The sequence below is a fragment of the Pelophylax lessonae genome (assembly GCF_965119305.1).
Source record: "Pelophylax lessonae genome assembly, chromosome: 1".
In the NCBI taxonomy this organism is placed as follows: Eukaryota; Metazoa; Chordata; class Amphibia; order Anura; family Ranidae; genus Pelophylax; species Pelophylax lessonae.
In genome coordinates this window covers 576,060,865-576,078,851 of record NC_138768.1, presented here as the reverse complement: position 1 = coordinate 576,078,851, position 17,987 = coordinate 576,060,865, and the positions used below count along the sequence as shown (strand labels likewise).

At 40.2% G+C, this 17,987-nt stretch overlaps 1 protein-coding gene across 2 annotated transcripts in view; it reads right to left on the bottom strand.

Annotated features, from left to right (window-relative positions):
* HERC3 (HECT and RLD domain containing E3 ubiquitin protein ligase 3) overlaps window positions 1–17,987 on the bottom strand; it is a 136,761-nt gene that overhangs the window by 22,759 nt on the left and 96,015 nt on the right. For both annotated transcript variants that reach the window (XR_014225897.1, XM_082272057.1), the window contains exons 13-19: window positions 15,548–15,737; window positions 9,510–9,673; window positions 9,021–9,134; window positions 8,113–8,136; window positions 5,625–5,714; window positions 2,496–2,666; window positions 145–288 (exon numbers count right to left, since the gene is read on the bottom strand). Coding sequence is in view for 1 of the 2 variants with exons in the window: in XM_082272057.1 (XP_082128183.1) it covers window positions 145–288; window positions 2,496–2,666; window positions 5,625–5,714; window positions 8,113–8,136; window positions 9,021–9,134; window positions 9,510–9,673; window positions 15,548–15,737 (897 nt within the window). In the remaining variant the exon portion in view is untranslated. The remainder of the gene's footprint in view (window positions 1–144; window positions 289–2,495; window positions 2,667–5,624; window positions 5,715–8,112; window positions 8,137–9,020; window positions 9,135–9,509; window positions 9,674–15,547; window positions 15,738–17,987) is intronic.

The following is a 17,987-nucleotide window of genomic DNA, read 5'->3' as shown; positions in this document are numbered from 1 at the left end:
ACGGCAAGCTTAAAAATCTTTTGGCAGGTAAAACAGATCCTAGGTTTTCCTCTAAAATTAGTATCTGTTTGGACAGCGTTGCTCTGTAAGAAAAATAATAAGCTCTTTAAAGTATAACAGGTTGAATATGGCTTTATTACTTACTATGTCTGAAAACCAGAGCAGGTTGGATTCCGGATAAACTGTAAACATTCCATAGATGGGGTTCAGAAGTTCTTTGAGGAGCAACAGGAAGAATTCTTTACTTACTCCTCCATCATCCACAGCCTCTTCACCATCAAATATCACCTAGAGAGGAAGATTCACGATTTGTGATGGCAGAAAGAAAAGGCGTATGCAGAAGTAACATAGAAGAAATGTTACCGTTACATTTCTCTTACTTGATTTTTATACTTTCATTTGAATTCCAGCCTGTATTGCCCCTACATTAGCAGGCCATTTTTCAGTACAGTGAACTTTGACTGACAATTACTCATATGCCACTGATTTTTTTTTTTTTTTTACATAAAGGGTGTATTAAAAATAAAAAACAAAAACAAATTGTACATGAGTACAAGCATCAAGATATCAGGTTACAGCTGTAATGCACAAGAGTTTTTTAAGGGAGTATGCGATAAAAACAGAGGGCAATCAACAATATTGTAACAACATTAATAGCCGGTTAACATGTACTCGACTTATTTAGAACATTGTAATAAAAATGAAAATAATAAAAGAAAAAAAAAAAAAAAGAAAGTAGGACTGAGAGAATAATAAACAGACAAGTGTCACTGTCTCCATGTGTATTAGAACTTTCCCTTTCACCTTCCAGAGGATTGATAGAAGTGAGGGTAAAAAAATTCAATTTAAAAAGGAAAAAGCGCCAGGACCGCAGATCCCAGAAGGGATCCAGGTCCTTACTCCTGACTAGGCATAAAAAAAACTGAAGTCCTATAGCAGGAAGTGGTAAGTTTACTCCCTAGGACTACCCTAGGCGCGTAGTCAAGTTTTGTTTCCACCTAGTCCTACTCCTATGGAGAGCAGGGTCAAAGAAGGTATGGAGCTGTGTCCGTCAATGAACGAAAGAGAAAAACTGTTTTACAATACATTATTTTTGAAAATAAAAAATGAACATACATACTAGTATTCAAAGGGCTAAAACATAGAGCTTCAAAATGGTGCACTACATACAGTGCATGCAAGTTATACAGAGGGAAGTGGTGGTCAAGAGGTTAATGTAGAGGTCACATACAATGGGAAAGTGGAGATAAAAGGGTTAACGTACACATGTGCAGAAAGAGGGGGGGGGGGGTAAAGGGTTAATACACAGGTCACAGAGAGACAGCGTGGAAACCAAATGTAAAGGAGAGGAAGGAGTGGGTAAAAGGGTAAATACAAAAAAAAAAAAAAAAAAAAAACACTTCATGTACAACTGCCATTGCCCTAATTGTACTGTGTTCAGAAACAAATTAAAGCGGAGTTCCGGCCTATTTTGCAACTTTAGTGATTCCTGGAGTGCTCGCTATGCGGATCAACAATTGGGCATTCTAAATTTTTTCTGGGGGTCCCTTACCTTATTTTCAGGGCATTTTTGATTGTACTTCCTCCTTCTCCCCCCTCTGTGGCCGCGGCCACCGACATCACTTCCGCCTTTGCATTGCATCCTGGGAGCTGTTTGTCATCACTCCCAGGAGGCTGGAATCAGGAAGAACTCCCAGAACACTCCCTGGAATCAGGAAGAAGGACACAGCACTTACACTGCGGCTTCAGATGCCCACATCCAAGATGGCCACGCCCAGACAGCATTTTTAAAAGTAAGATTTTGATTAAAATCCAATACTGTAAACCTTGCAAGTATGAAAATAGCGGTTCTGTAAAGGGCGATGGATTAGTATTATAGGGGTATTTTTAGTTAAAAAAAGGTATTTGAGGCTGGAACTCCGCTTTAATGAGTCATTCATTTATTAGTTCCTACTTCCTCCCCTTACTTTATTGCAAGTGAAGAGGGAGGATTCACAGGTGTAAACATTTTAATTGACATTATTTGATTCCTGTGACTGGTCTATGACAAATTGCAGCAATATGAAGGTACAGAGCCACTTGGATCATCTCTGTACACAGTGTGTGAACAGAGCCATTTGAAGATGCCTCAGCTTACAGATATTAACAAGTGTGACATCTGAGGTTGATTTATCCAGTACCATTAAAATTGAAACTGGGCAAATAGCCATCTGGCACCTACAATTTAAAAGACGTGCTGTGGTAGTGAAGTGGTTTAAACTGGTACACAAGGGCCTGAGCTAGAAAAGATTGAAGCAAAAAAGAAAAGTGCTACTAAACCTTTACAGCTTCAGACCCTTCAAGTTGCACTTGCAAACCACAACCCTGAAATTCACTAGTTACTACAGGCCACACTTCAACTTTTTTTTTTTTTTTTCAATTTTTCAAAAGACAATGGAACTGTTAATATTTGGATTTTTATGCTTCTATCAAGATGTCCTGGTATGTTTTCCTACCTTCAAAGGCTTCTTTAAATCTATGTCAGAGTGGATACTCAGTTCCCTCAGGGCATCAGCCACCAAACTGGTTCTCCTCACATGTAGCACCAAGAAGGGGTTTTTGGCCAGAATGGGCTCCAGAGACAGCAGCGTGAACACATTTTGTAGGTTCGCTCCATTGACTGCCACCTATGTATACACATAGACAAAAGTATGGTTTCTTTCCTGAATATCCAAGTTATATTTTTGTAAAAAAAAATGTTTATGATAGCTAAAAACATAAAGCTTCAAAGGATAACTAAACCCAAAAACAAAAATGGAATTTGTTACAGTTCTTTGGCGAGTAACTTGGTTTGAGAGCATTTTGCAAGACAATCAAATTTTTTTTTAGAAAATTTTGACTTGATAAACGAGTAATGTCTTGATACACAAGTAGCGTCATAACACAACTGAATATAAAAGAGAAGAGAGGCGCCTCCAAGTGTAGCAATATGGTCTCATTTAATGAAGGTACAACATTTAGCAACTTACATGGTTGAGGATTAAAACAGGCACATTTAAGTATGCAGGCATCCGGGGTAAAACTGTCCACATAGACAATGCTCCGTCCCTTCCAAACTGCGCTCCACGAGCGCTTCAAGCCTCGCTTTCAGATCGCTCTACTGCAGGGTAGTCTTCCCGGTCACAACTACAGACTGGCAGCAGTGATAGCCGGTGGTGCAGAAGACAGCCTATGTGGACAGCTTTTCCCCAGTTGCCTGCATACTTAGTTGTGCCTCTTTTAATCATCAACCATGTAATTTGCTAAATGTTGTACCTTCAATAAATTTAACCATATTGCTACACTTAGAGGCGCCTCTCTTCTCTTTTACACACTGTAGCTCCTGTGGATTTTGCTTCTAATCCCCTGGTGAATGGACATTTTATGGTTACACAACCTATCACATTGCTATAATATTTTTTCGCTTTGATATACTAGTGCTTTGGATTACAAGCATGTTTCCGGAACATTATGAACTTTGCTTGCAATCCAAAGGTTTACTATATATATATATATATATATATATATATATATATATATACACACACATAGAAATATATATATATATATAAATATATATATATATATATATATATATATATACACACACACACACACACACACACACACACACACACACACACACACTTTCCCCCAAAGCCTGAACTCAGAGGAAGAAGTGGATTGAATGATATTGGCTGTCATTCATCACAAAAGACTAAGGACATCTAGTGGTAGAAAAGAAGTACTGTGGGGGACAACTCTGGATTAACCCTTTCACTGCCAGGTCTGTATGGACCTAAATTTCTCCCTCTGCTAGAAGCTCATGGTCACTTCAATGACAAATAACCTAGAACTAGAACCACGAACTCTAAACAATTCTATAACTCTGATCAGCGGATTACAATCTGCTGATCAGAGTTATTAACCTTAAATGTGATTATCCCTCCCCCTTCCATGCTGCCGCTTCTCTGTCCCCAGCCTCTCCACCTCCCACCCGCTCCCTACCACCTAAAACTGCTCCCCCCACTCTCCTTTCCTATCCCTTTTATCCCTCTTCTTGCCCCCCAGCACTGATTCCCTCCCTCCACCCGATCTGGTAAACCGGATTGGATACAGGCGGGTGTAAACTGACACATGTCCCTTTACGCCAGCCTCTCCATAGAAAACAATGGGTGATCCGATTGCGCCCGCTTGAAAAATGGACAGGCAGACTTGATTGGTCTGCTTGTGTGAAAGGGGCCTAAGGCCTTGTTCACACAGGGCATACACAGTGTACCTTTATAGGGATGCACAGGTGTTCTGTGTATCTCTGTGCAGGCAGTCCCATTGATGTAATTTGGGATGTAGCAACTGCACGAACAGAGCCGTTGCTCCCAATTTGACATCCATGTAGGTCCATGTGCATGTCCCTGAGCTCACACTGTCTGTGTTCGGGTTCATGCACCCACACATATTTCAGGTTGGGAACAGCAGCTATGCCTGTGCAGCCGGTGCATTCCAACTGACATAAATGGGACTGCCTGTACGGGGATGCATGAACAACTGTGCATTTCCGTGCAGGAATTGTGTACGTTATGTTGTGTTTATGTGCACTATTAATGATTTTAGTGTATTTGTAGTGAAAATAGCGATATGATGAGCATTTGTGCAACATTTTTTTTCTTCTACTTTGTCTACAGTGCTCTCAGAAAATGTCTGGTTTGAGGGGTCTTTTCAAATTCTGAAAGTTGTAAATGAAAAATGGTAAGCTCTGGATTTTTAGAGAAAATTGTTATGTACAGTTTTGAGTAGCATTTCACAAAAAGGTGCAATTTAAAATGTAAAAATATTTGTTATTTATTAACTCAATACAGTTTTAACTTTTATATTTAGTAGGAATTTTGTACTTTTTGCCATGTTTGATTCCACTATTAATGATTTTAGTGTATTTTTTGCGAAAATATTGTTTTGATAAACATTTGCGCAAATATCGCGGTGCCTTAAAAATCAGTAACACCTTTTTTATTCTACTGGCCATGTGCTTTCAGAAAATATATGGTTTGAGGGTCTTTTACAAACTCTGAAAGCTGTAAGTGAAAGGAAAACCTCCAGATTTTTTGAGAAATTTTTGCGTAGTTCTGATTTTCACTATTTCTCAAAAAGGCGCAATTTAAAATGTACCAATATTTTTTATTAACTCAATACAGGTTTAGCTTTTAGATTTAGAAGAAACTTAGCAGGAATTTTGTAAAATTTGCTGTGTTTTTATCTGCTAATAATGATTTTCGTGCATTTTTAGCAAAAACATTGCTTTAGTAATCATTTGTGCAAATATCGTGGGGCCTTAAAACCAGTAGCACCTTCCCTTTATTTTACGGGTCCTATGCTTTCAGAAAATATATGGTTTGGGGGGTCTTTAACAAACTCTAAAAGCTGTAAGGCATAAATAAAAAAGCAATGGAAAAATTATAAAAAATGGCCTGACCAGCTATGTTTATAAGTGGAGCACAGGGCCTGGCAGCGAAAGACTTAAAGGTGAGCATCATACATTTTTATTTTATCTTCAAATTCTAGTCAAAAGTCTAAAACTACCTGTATGCACATGTAGACTTTACATTACGTACCTGCATTTGTAACTCAGCATCGGTCTGTAACATTTTGGTTTTGGCTTGAGCATCAAATACAAATGGATAAGAACAGAGAGTCACTGAATCCTGGGGAGAGAGAAACAGAGAAAATACGCATACTGAAAGACATACACGGGCAGAATAAGTAGATAACAGTCTATAAAACAAAAATTAAGGAATGCAAATCTTCAAGCCCATTTTCACAAGTTTTCCTTAATTATTATAAAACTCAAAATAATTAAATGACAAATTATCTAAAGTAGACACACCTAAAAATGCATGTCCCTGTAAAGCTGGCCAAATAAGCATTGGATTTTGGTTGGTTCAGCAATATTGGTGGAAAATTCACTTTATGGGTGGCCCTTGTGGCAACACCCAGTGATTTTTCAATAGACTTTTGTTAAAGAAGCCCCCCTGTGGAAAATTGTCAGCTGAACAGCGCCTGCATCCAATCAAGCAAATGGTGTTTGGGAATGCTGACTATTGGCAGTGCAGGCTGTGAGAATACAATAGCTTACAGTGAGAGATTGGTCTATTCCTGCTGTTTAGGGATGATGGTGAAACTTGTTAGAGTTCTTTTGTTCAGCCTGCCTATTTAGGTGTATGGCCAGCTAGTTACAGGAAAAAAAAAATGGAAAGGATGCAACAGCTCAAGCCACCCCATACATGTTTCGTCTATTGATTTCCTTAGGGAAAGTAATTTCCTGTGTGCCCTTAGACCCCTGATGTCTGCTGGGCATTTAATACTGCAGCAGCAGCCAGCTTAGAAACCAACAGTGCCAATAAGACTGTGGAATACCATTTATATTTGAAATCTGCTTGTACTAATTATGCTGTGATGCCCTTTTAAAGTGTAAGTGCAATTTTAATTCTTTTTTCTAAATCTAATAAAAAGCAACATGAATCTATTTGGTTCATTTTCTTACATGCACTTCTTAATCTGAGGTCATATCAAAAATCTCTGCTGTGAAGGAGACGTGGCGATTACAGAGAAATAGCATTGATGGATGAAGTATCATAATGTACTATACCCTTCCATAACAAAAGGTCACGGGTATCTGGTGAGTACCGTTTACCATATGGGAAAAGCGCTATTGAAGCTGGGAGGAAGGTTATTAGGAAATCCACATTATTTGGATGTCTCATGTACACGAGTACATTTCATTTAGTCATTTTTTTTACACCTATTTATATATTAAAGCACATGTATTTGGATATTTTTTGCAAAAAAATGTTTTCTGTGTGGATGCACTGCCGGATGCACCTATTTTTAATAGAAAATAAATAGCACTGTTTTTTTCAGAATATCATTTCAAAGTGCACTTTCTATTTTATTCATACATAGTGTGATAGGTTTTTGAAATAAATTAGATAGATAGATAGATAGATAGATAGATAGATAGATAGATAGATAGATAGATAGATAGATAGATAGATAGATAGATAGATAGATAGATCTTGACAAATTTGCTTGAAATCTAGGAGCCAGCTAAAAAAGGAGATATTTTTTTTTCACGCATTCTGAATGGCTGGCTTCTGTCGGACCAGCTGCCATACACATGGGCCGAATGGCAGCCAGTTTTTAATGAACCGGCTGATGTTGCCCCGCATTCGGTCCGCGTGTACTTGACTAGATGGTTGATGGGGAAGTGGCTCACTAAGGAAGGACAGTGCAGCAAGTTGGAGGCAATAGAAGATCCAGTGATCCAATAACCCTTTCACACGTGCACCTCCGATAAGCAGAATCCGCTTGCTCAGCAGGGATTTCTCTGCTAATCCCTGCTGAGCAGGTGGACGACAGGTCTTGTCCGTTCCGCTATGCAGAGCGAACATAGACACAGTCGCCATCTCAGTGCCGCCAGTGACTGCTTGTTGCAGCCCCGGCCACCAAAAGAGGGCGCCAGTTCCCCTATGGAAGAGTCTCCTCTCAAAGCCGCGGCCTCAATACCGTCTAGCGCAGCCTCTTAGTCCGCACACCTGTGGGCGGGGGGCCACAGTGTAGCCTAGGCACCAGGCCGCTAATTCTAGTCGCCAATACGACCTGGCGCCTGGGGTTTGTCGAGCCATATATATATATAATATACTCATGCAACAATTCAACCCCCAATCTTAGTTTATCTGGCTCAAGGTGTTTAATTGTTTATTACCATATATTAACAAGATTATTTATTTTGGGTAGACCAATTTTACTTTTGTATATAAAGAAAACAATAGAAAGATTATCCTTTCCTTATAATAAAACACATGTGGAAGATATAATTCCCAGTCCAAATGCCTAAAACGTGTATGGTTTGAGATTATACAGTGGCAATGAGGAAGAAAGGAAGGCTGTGATCGAGGAGAGGATGTTTGTGCTGAGGGAGAGATGGCAGAAGATATTTTAATATCTCAGAACAACTTAGGTCTCATAATGTATTCTTCTAAAGACATGCTGATACTTAACTACATTACACTAACAAAAAACAGAGATATTAAAGCATATTACCGGCATAATGGAAGCACGCATCTTCTGTGAAGATAAAAACAAAGAAAGAACCTTTTGTTATTTCCATCCAGAAAATATTCTATATGGGTATAACAGGGGTGATTTTTTTTAGATAATGACCAAGATGGATCTGCGCAACATATCCACCTTAGAAAAAAGGAAAATGTGAAAATCTTCTATTTCATAGGACATCCAAATGATTACTGTAGGGGGATGAATGCAAAGAAAATAAATACAGGGTGTTTTCAACTAAAATTGGAACGCTAAAGCAGGCCATACACTGTTTAAATTTCACTATGTGAGCGGCCCCGTCAGTCCCCACCCGCCGGACATCCTTTGATTAAAAAAATCAGAAGCCAATCAGATGCAGCCAATGTTTGGGTATTCTGCCAGCTGTCAAAGTAGAAAAGCTGCAGCAGGAGATTCGTTCAGCGATGCTGTATAGTGTGGACGAAGGAATTGGTTAGGCTTTTGTTTTTTATACCAGCCCACAGGGCCAGTGTATGGCCAGCTTTAGAATGTTCATTCCATGAGAGAGCTATGGGTTTTTTTTTCTGAAACATAAAGAGGCAAAAAATGAATATAACATGACCGAAGAAAGGTATGCACATGCAAAATATTTGGGCCTGTGTTGACAGACTTTGGGCTAGTGCTAATGGGCAAATGCGGACTGCTTTCAGATACATTCTGCTTGCATTTACCATCAGTTTAAGACACTACTGGAAGTATTCAGAATTCACCAGCGGGTGAATTTGACCTCCCGATTTGCATTTGACCCTCTAATCTGCATCAACCTGCTTCAAGAAGCTTTTGAATTCCCATTGATTTGTATGGGGAAAGAATCAGTTTTCACGTGAACAAAAACCAGTCAACACAGGCCTGGAGCCAGAAAAAACAGTCATACATACCAGGCCTGCTTGGTTCAGGAACCACTTGAGGTAATCTTCTTGGATGTCCACCAAGCTTGATATCTCCGGGATATAGAATTTATCATTCTCCACATGTCGTACTTTCATATTTACCTGGAAACAAAATTAAATCCTTGACATGTGTACACTGCTGAAAATATACCTTTCAACAGGGAAAAAAAGCCTTTCATCAGAGGAATGGGACCTGTGGATTCACTGCAGTTGGCAGATGAGGAAAATTCCAATTATAGTTATTCATACACAAGAGCCAAGGCTCTCACCCTAGTTGGGCATTGCCATCAAAAACCCTCTTATCATATTTATTCAGGATATAGTCATGGTTAAGTACTAAGTTCCCAATTAAAAACTTGGGGCCTTTCACACGAAAAAGCTGGTGTTCACGGTTACCGATTCCTGCAGAATGACTCTTCATAACATTGTGATCACCTGTATAAAAATTTCCCTTTTATTTCTCGGTTCTATAATCACCTTGTGTAGCTTTTCCAGAAGCCTGAGCGCAGCTGTGATGTAGCTGGTAAACAGCACAGGGATCAGCAAAGTCTTTCGTCCATTTAGAAGATAGACCACCGCTCCTTTATAAAGGTCAATTAATCTGAAGAAGTAGTTTGGGCAAATCTGAGACCACCAGTTATCTACGTAGATATAAAAATATGAATTATTATGTGAATTGTGTTTCTTTAACAGGATTGTGGGGACTGTGTGTTTAGTTGAATCTACCCCTAGAAAGTACCATCCCCATTGAGTAACTGTATAAAAACCATAAAACTGTCTTTACTTAACTGACTTTAGATGTATGTTCTAGACAGTATATTAAACCCCAACTCATAAGGAATAAAAAATTCCTTAAAGTTTTATTACATATCGAAATAGTTAAAACATATATGTTAAAAAATATTCACACATGTGATGGCCATATAGGTCTGTCTTAAGGTCTTAGGACCCCATGTATTGGCCAACGCGTTTCACGGGCTGCCCAGCTTCATCAGAACCTTGGATCCTATAGAAGGTATTGTATTTAGGCACAAAATCTTTTTGCAATTAGACGCCAGATGTAAACATTATTAAATATATCGCGCAACATTTTGCATTGACCTATAGATATAACATATATAGATATATATCCACCTTGGATGTGATAAACAGAGGAATGGATAGAGAGTTGTTCTGTAATGGTATGTGTATTTGCAAATATTATAAGTACCTGTATGATCAATGTGTGAGATACTGAAATCCCCTAGTCCACCAGGTCTGTAGGGAGCATAACCCAATTCTCCAAAGCCGTTGATATTCACAGAGATTGTCAGGTGTATAAATGTATATATTAGGATATCGTCGTTTTCACATAAGAGCTTAATATTAGGATTACTTTGAATAATGTAGGGGGAGACACAAGGGAAGAGGACAGGGGGAGAAGATGGGGGAGGGGGGGGGAACAACATAGTAATGTATAAATGTCTTAATAAACATTTGTAATCAATTACAGTACCTGAGGATCAAAGGCCCTGATGAAGCAGGGCAGCCTTCAAAGCGCATTGGCCAATGCATGGGATCTAAGACCTTAAGACAGAACTATATTGCCGTCTCACGTGTGAAAGTATTTAAAATATGTGTTTTAACTATTTCGATATGTAATAAAAACTAAGAATTTTTCATACCTGATAAATTGGTGTTTCATATACCCTAGAACGTACATCTAAAGTCCCAAACAATTTCATGGTTTTTGTACAGTGTGTTTCTTTAACCACTTGCCGTCTGCTCACGTTTAGCCTACTGCGGCAAAGTGGTGTGTTATCGTCTGGCGACGTAGACCTACGTCGCCAGACACTCCCCTTTCTCGGCGGCACGCGCGCGCCGCCGGAGGCTCGCTCCCGCTGTATTCAGTCACAGCGGGAGTCGGGCCAGGGGAGGAGCAGCGGCGATCGCCGCCGCTCTTCCCCGATCGTCGGGGAATCGAGTGTGGAGATCCGCCCGCTTGTGTAAACACAAGCGGCGGATCTCCTAAGTGACAGGCAAGGTCAGATTGCAGGGTTCAGCATGGTTGAACCCTCGATCTGTCCTTGTGTCACACAGTCACCTCCCCCCACACACGTTAGTAAGCACCAGGCATACATTAACCCCTCCCTCTCCAATAAAATTAACCCCATTCCCTGCCAGTGTCATTTTTACAGTAACAGTGCATATATATAGCACTGATTACTGCAGTAATGTCACTGGCACCCCCAAAAGTGTCAAAAATGTCAGTCAAGGGCCCAATCTGTCCGCCGCAATGTTGCAGTCCCGCAAAAAAAAAAAAAAATCGCAGATCGCCGCCATTACGCGTTAAAAAAAAAAAACACCAAAAATTACAGAAATCTTTCCCTTTGTTAGTAAACGCAATAAGTTTTGCGCAAACCAATCAAAATACGCTTATTGTGATTTTTTTTTACCAAACATAGGTAGCATAAAACAAATTGGCCAAAAATTTAAAAATAATTCGATTTTAACATTTTTTGGGGGGAATTTCATATAAAAAAAATGTTAAAAATATTTTTTTGTTTATAGCGCAAAAAGTAAAAATCGCACAGGTGATCAAATACCACCAAAAGAAAGCTCTGTTTGTGGGGAAAAAAAGGACATAAATGTTGTTTGGGTACAGCGTCGCACGACCGCGCAATTGTCAGTTAAAATCGCACAGTGCCAAATCGCAAAAAGTGGCCCAGGCGTAAGACAGCAAAATCCTCTAGTGGTAAGTGGTTAACAGGTGAAGTTAAAGCCTGACTCTGGGCACAACTAAAAAAAATACCCATGCAATGGGGCCCCTCAGCACTGCAATGGCTAGATGCTCGTAAGCTCAGGGGGCTGCAGAAGAGGCTGTATTACTTATGCAACTCCCCGCTCCATTGAAGTCCTTCTCTCCTTGAAGCTCTGGTCCTTAGTGCCATCACATACAGCACAGGGCTGTTAACCCTGTATTCTATGTGGTGGGGTTGAGCATACAACCACAGCCAGAAGCAGCTTAGAGAGGAGGCTGCAGGGGACAGGTCACAGAGATTGAGGGATACTACTCGAGCTCGGAGTCAGGTAAGACATCTTCTGCAAACAAACATTTAACCCTTGCAGTGTGAGGGGGACCCTCTGCAAGGGTATTTTTTTTTTTTTTGTGTGTCCGGAGTTGGGCTTTAAACAAAATAGCTAAAATAATACAAAGCATAAGAACACCCATACAGTTTCTATATGAGCTGTACAAAAACAGGAATATATCCCTCATTTTCTGTTGGGACAGGAAGCAACAGGTAATCTGTACAGTGTGGGAATAGAGACTAGATTAGATTCTCCAGCAATGATATACGTCTGTGTCTTCTTGTAGTAGTATATACTATTTGCAAGTCTGTTCAATACAACAGTAACTGGGATTCGGCTTTAATATAACCAGGGTAAGAGTAAAAATAACACTCTAGTAAAGGGGAAAAAAAATGGAAGTGCCAAAAAATGTTTCCCTCAAAATGGTTTTCAAATGGACCTTGAAAGCCATTTTAAATCAATAAATTTTCAGCAATATAAAAAAAAAAAACACACATACATATTCACCCTCCCCTTGTGTTAAAAAAAAATTCATAAAAATCTCAGAATAAATTTGCAATATATTTTTATGTTTATTTTGAATTGGCCCTACTATGCATGTATGTATGTGAGTTAGGGACCTTAGATTGTAAGCTCCTTGAGGCCAGGGACTGATGTGAATGTGTAATGTATATGTAAAGCGCTGCGTAAATTGACAGCGCTATATAAGAACCTGAATTAAATAAAATAAATAAATACAGGGTAGGGTTTTTATGTATAATTTTTTGCTCTGTAATTTATTATATCTTTGCAACCATTTGGGTATGCTTACAGCAGCTTGTTGCAAATACATTAGATACATTTAGAGAGCATAGACTAAACATTTCTTTTTTTTTTTTTAATACTGTTCTATAAGTGACTGACATATAGGGGTTGATTTACTAAAGACCAATAGACTGTGCACTTTGCAAGTAGAGTTGCACTCTGTAAGGGCATTTGCTCCAGAGCTTGGTAAATGAGGTGAAGCTTCAGTTTGCAAAGAATACCCAATCATATGCAAGGAGAATAAAAAAGCAGCATTTTTGTTTGCACATGATTGGATGATGAAAGTCAGCAGAACTTCCCCTCATTTACTAAGATCGTAAGCAAATGCGCTTGCAGAGTGCAATTGCACTTGCAAAGTGCACAGTCTAAACTGGTCTCACTGCCTGGAAACCTCACACACGAGAGCTCGCTCCCCAATGGTTCAATGATCTGAGTTGATTAATGCAGGCTCAACACAAGGACACAGCAAATATTATTGCAGTCTATGTGCCCAGTTCACACTAAAGCGCTGCATTGGTGTGCGTTGCAGAAAAATGTAGACAAGCTGCATTTTTTACAGCACACAATTGCGTTACAATGCATGTCAATGCATCATGATGCACACCTGTGTTACAGAATTTTTTTTTTTAGTTTTGGATAGGGTGGAGAGGGATTAGAACATGTGTCGGTTTTTTATTGCCATCTGTGCCCTTGTTAGGGCACTCTCTATTTGTCCTGTTTACCATTAAAGTGTTACTAAACCAAGGACCCTGCATTCACTATATCCGGTCTCCCACAGAACATGGAAATGCAATAGTTTTAGTAAATATAAACTGCTAAATACATTTTCTCATCAGCAGTATATAGCAGTTTTGTGACTTGTATCCGTGTCTAGCCGAGCACTGGTTAATCTTGTAGGAGGAGCTTTCATTCTCCATTGACTATCCTATGAAGCTGCATGACCCTGATCCTCTGGGTAGTGCTGATTGGCCCTGTGCCCATCACATGCACCCCCCCCCCCCAAAAAAAAAAAAACCTCTCTAGCAACACCAAACTGAGCATGTGCAGAGTACCTCCAAGGCTCTGTACTATTAGGGCAGGGGTGGGGAACCTACGGCCCTCAAAGTCATTTTGTCCGCCCCCCCCCCCCCCCATGCAGCTTAATCTGTGTCTCTCAGCTGATCTGTCAGAATGGAGCCGATGCTTCCTGTATAGTTCCGGCTCAGTTCTGACAGTCTGAGTGAGTCACAGGCAAAGTGATATCAAATGCACTCCGCCTGTGACCAATACAGGAAATATCGCCTCTTCAGTACCCACCAGCAGTACCAGCCAGCTATACCCACCAGCAGTACCCGCCAGAAGTTCTTTTCAAAACTTACCACCACAAAGAGTCGACTGCGCTCCAGACTGACCGACGCAAACCTGGAAAACCAGTTGCTAGTAGCAACATCATCAATACCAGCTAACATCACACACCTCACCAAAGAGAAGCAGTTGCAGCCATCACATTAGGGGTAAGTTAAAATGTGCCAAATATAACAGGCACATTTTTAAGTTGATAATTTTGTACGGCCCCTGAATGATTTTATAAATACCCAAATGTCCCTTGGCAGAAAAAAGGTTCCCCACCCCTGTATTAAGGGATGGATTGGGTACAGTGGAAGAAGGGGGGGGGGGGGGGAGGGAAATCAGAGAAGACAGGATTAAAACAGCCTTTTTACACAACGCAGAGGATTAACACCTTCACAGTGAGTAGAAAAAGCATGGTTAACTGCATATACAGACTGATTTCACCGTTATGGGTTTCGTAACACTTTAACGTTAAAAGTGAAGAGGGAAGGGGGAATGAAGGGGGAAGAAAAAAAAAAAAAAAACACCACATTTTGGGTTGTTCCCAGAACAGGAATAGTGAGGATATTTTCCAATGGGAACACTAGATCCGGTGACCCTGGTGATGACAAGGCATTATCTACCTTTAAAGGGATTTTCTCTCACTTCCTGTTTTGGCTATGGGACAGGAAATAAAGGTAAATCTGTCCAATAGTACACAAAAGGCAAATATAAATCTTAAAAAGGGGTTAGAACTCCCTTACTTTAGCCAAAAAAAAAAAAAAAAATCAGACTCCAAAAATAGAAATAGAAATGTACTTTAAGTTACTGCACTTGTGTATCAGCATTTTTTATTAAAAAAAACCCAACAGCGTTTGCCCAGCTTTAGCAATTCCGCTGAATGTAAACCAAATATACCAATACCCTCCCATACAAAACTTTTTTTTAATCACTTCCAGCTTTTATTGGTGTGGGTAAGGGTTAAAACGTTTGTCTGTGACTTCATGGTATTTATATTGATTTCTCTGCATCCACAGGAGAGATTTCACATCGCCTGTCATTATGACCCCCCTTTCACCAGGACAAGATAGGATAGGAAATCTCTCCAAGTGGGCCAGAATAATCAACAAAAAACACTGTGGAGACAGACAACAATAAAGCCTGACAAAATATATTTTTAATCACTTGCCTTTAACACTAAAGCAGGAAGTGAAAAAAAATCTCCTAAATGGGGACACAAGAAGCAATAAAAACAGAGGTTCCGCCCTTCCATACGCTAACCAAAACGTACTGTGAACATATAGTGAAACGGAACATTAAAAAAAGAATGTTACCCAGCACTTTGCTTGGGTTGGTATCCAGCCTTAAGATTGCCATGGCTAATGGCAGCGTCAGTGTTATGTAGTACTTTGAGTCCTGCAGCAGAGGGAATTCTGGGAGTATGAGGTAAATACGCATTGCTTCTACATCTGGCGGAGAGCTGGAAAGCTGTGGTATCAAAAAACTTTCAAAGCCCTTATGAATCTATCAAAAAGAAAAGAATACTTTAGTCATTAATGGAGCTATTACAGAGAAATCAGACAGCAATGAAGACATAGTGAGGCAGGAAAGGGACATTCATTTACTGTACTAACTTAGAACCACCGGCTGCAGCGGACATATTCCTCATATCTACCAAACAAGGCTTATTGCATATTCATAAAGCTGGCCATACACTAGCAGATTTTTGAATTAACTTTTCTACAAACATTCATTTAAAAATTTGAATGAATGGCATTGAAAAGTATTTAAAAAAAACATTTGCCTTTAACATTTAATTTTGGAGTGAATGAACTTTCCCGAACAAAAACCACATTTACGGTTAGACATGTGTTCCTTCATACCTGTTGCCTCTTTTTCAATAAAAACATTGTAAAAAAAATGTGTTTCTACAAGGAAAAAAAAAAACTTTCAACCTGCTTTTTCAAATTCTCTCATCACTGTAGTCAAAAATTACCATTGATTTGACCCCACTAATGATTAGAAACGCAAACAAAAAATTTTCAAACCAAATTCTACTGGTGTATGGTCAGCCTGAGGTCAGGCTTTGCAGCAGTTATCAGTATAGGTTGTTGTTTGTGTTACTAAACCAATCAGGTTGGGAAATGCATTTAGTTAAAGAACCGACTGTATGTCAGTATGTCAGTCAGACAGATACAGTTGAGGTAGAAAACAATGGAGTCTGGCCAAAGCTCAAAGCCAGGCTGCAGGTAAAATGAGCTAAGCACAGTACCTCCATAGGAGGAGGCAAATAAATTCACCTTATCAAGTACAAATATGTAATGGACCTTAGGCTAGCTATACACATTACGTTACTCATTCAGCCCATATGGATAAACAAGAGAAAATCACTAGATTCTCCTTAAAATGGCATTGATGTAGGAATCCCTGTTGACTGCTGTTGTATTCGGACAGCTGAACCACCCATGGCTGTCCGAATACCTGTGGCTCTATCCAGTGGTGTATTTTGGGTTTGTGCTGCCCTAGGCAAGACTAAAATTTGGCAAACCCCCCCCCCTCCCCATTTAAATTTGTCCCACCCCTTCCTGTTAATTGACACCCACCGCCATCTGATCCTATCCTGTCCGCAAAAAACAAACAGATGGGGGAACTTTTCCCCATCTGTCTGGTGGGTCGGATCGGATGAGATCAGATCAGATGGCAGGTGGATGGAAATGGACAGATGGTCTGTTTCCATCCAACTGCCCCATAGAGGAGAGAGGACTGTGTCTGTGTCCGCTCTGCATGGCGGATAGATCCCCCACTTTACAAATCCTGCCTGTGTGAAAGGACTTCTAAATATGTTTTTTATTTTAATTTTTTTTACAACATTAATTTTTTTTTGTAAAGGTACAATTGAATTTATTTTTTACAATTTGGATTATTATAATTTTTTTTTTTTTTGGTGGGGGGGGGGGGGGCTTTTTAGAGACATCAGGGGTCTAAACACAATGTCTCTTTTTTTTTAATCAATCAGAAAAAGGGACTGAAAATGGCCCCTTTCTCTGCAGCCTGGGCTGCACTGTGGATGAATGAGATAGGTGTCTGTACAGAGACTCATATTCATTCATAATATGAAATATAGTAAACAGTGTTTACTATATTCCATTAACAAACTGACAAATAGTAAACACAGTTCACTATGGGTCAGCAATTAATGAATACAGAAGCGATCAGTACTGTGTTTGCAATCTGTATTTTTTGAGAAAAGGATGGGGGCTGGAAGCATGTTACCAGACCCCCCCCCCCCATTCTCCATACATCCGTCGATCTTCCGCTCTCTAGTGGCAGCTGCAGTTGGCAGGAGGGAGAGCCGGCAGGTAGCTACAGGTCAGGAGGCGCCCGGCATTTACTGAGGTGGGGGGCAGTGAAGGGGGGAGGGTCAGATGAGCAGGGAGGGGTCTGTTTACACAAACCAATCCCTCTGTGGATGCCCTGCAGCTCCCAAAGTTGGCAGGAGGGCAGAGGAGAGAAGCTGACAGCTGCAGGAGATCAGGTTTGCGATGGGGGGGGGGGGGGGGAAATCACTGCAGTGGGGTGAAGTGTCAGGGAGAGGGAGTCTGGGGGTGGCGCCGCCACCCCCTGGAAATGCTGCCCAAGGCAAACGCCTTTTTTGCCTTGTGGTAGATATACCCCTGGCTGCATCTGATTGGATACGTTTACTTGTTGGCCAACAATTTCCCACCCCGCTCCTTTACATTTTTTTTGAGCCAGGTGTTGCCAACAGGGTCACCC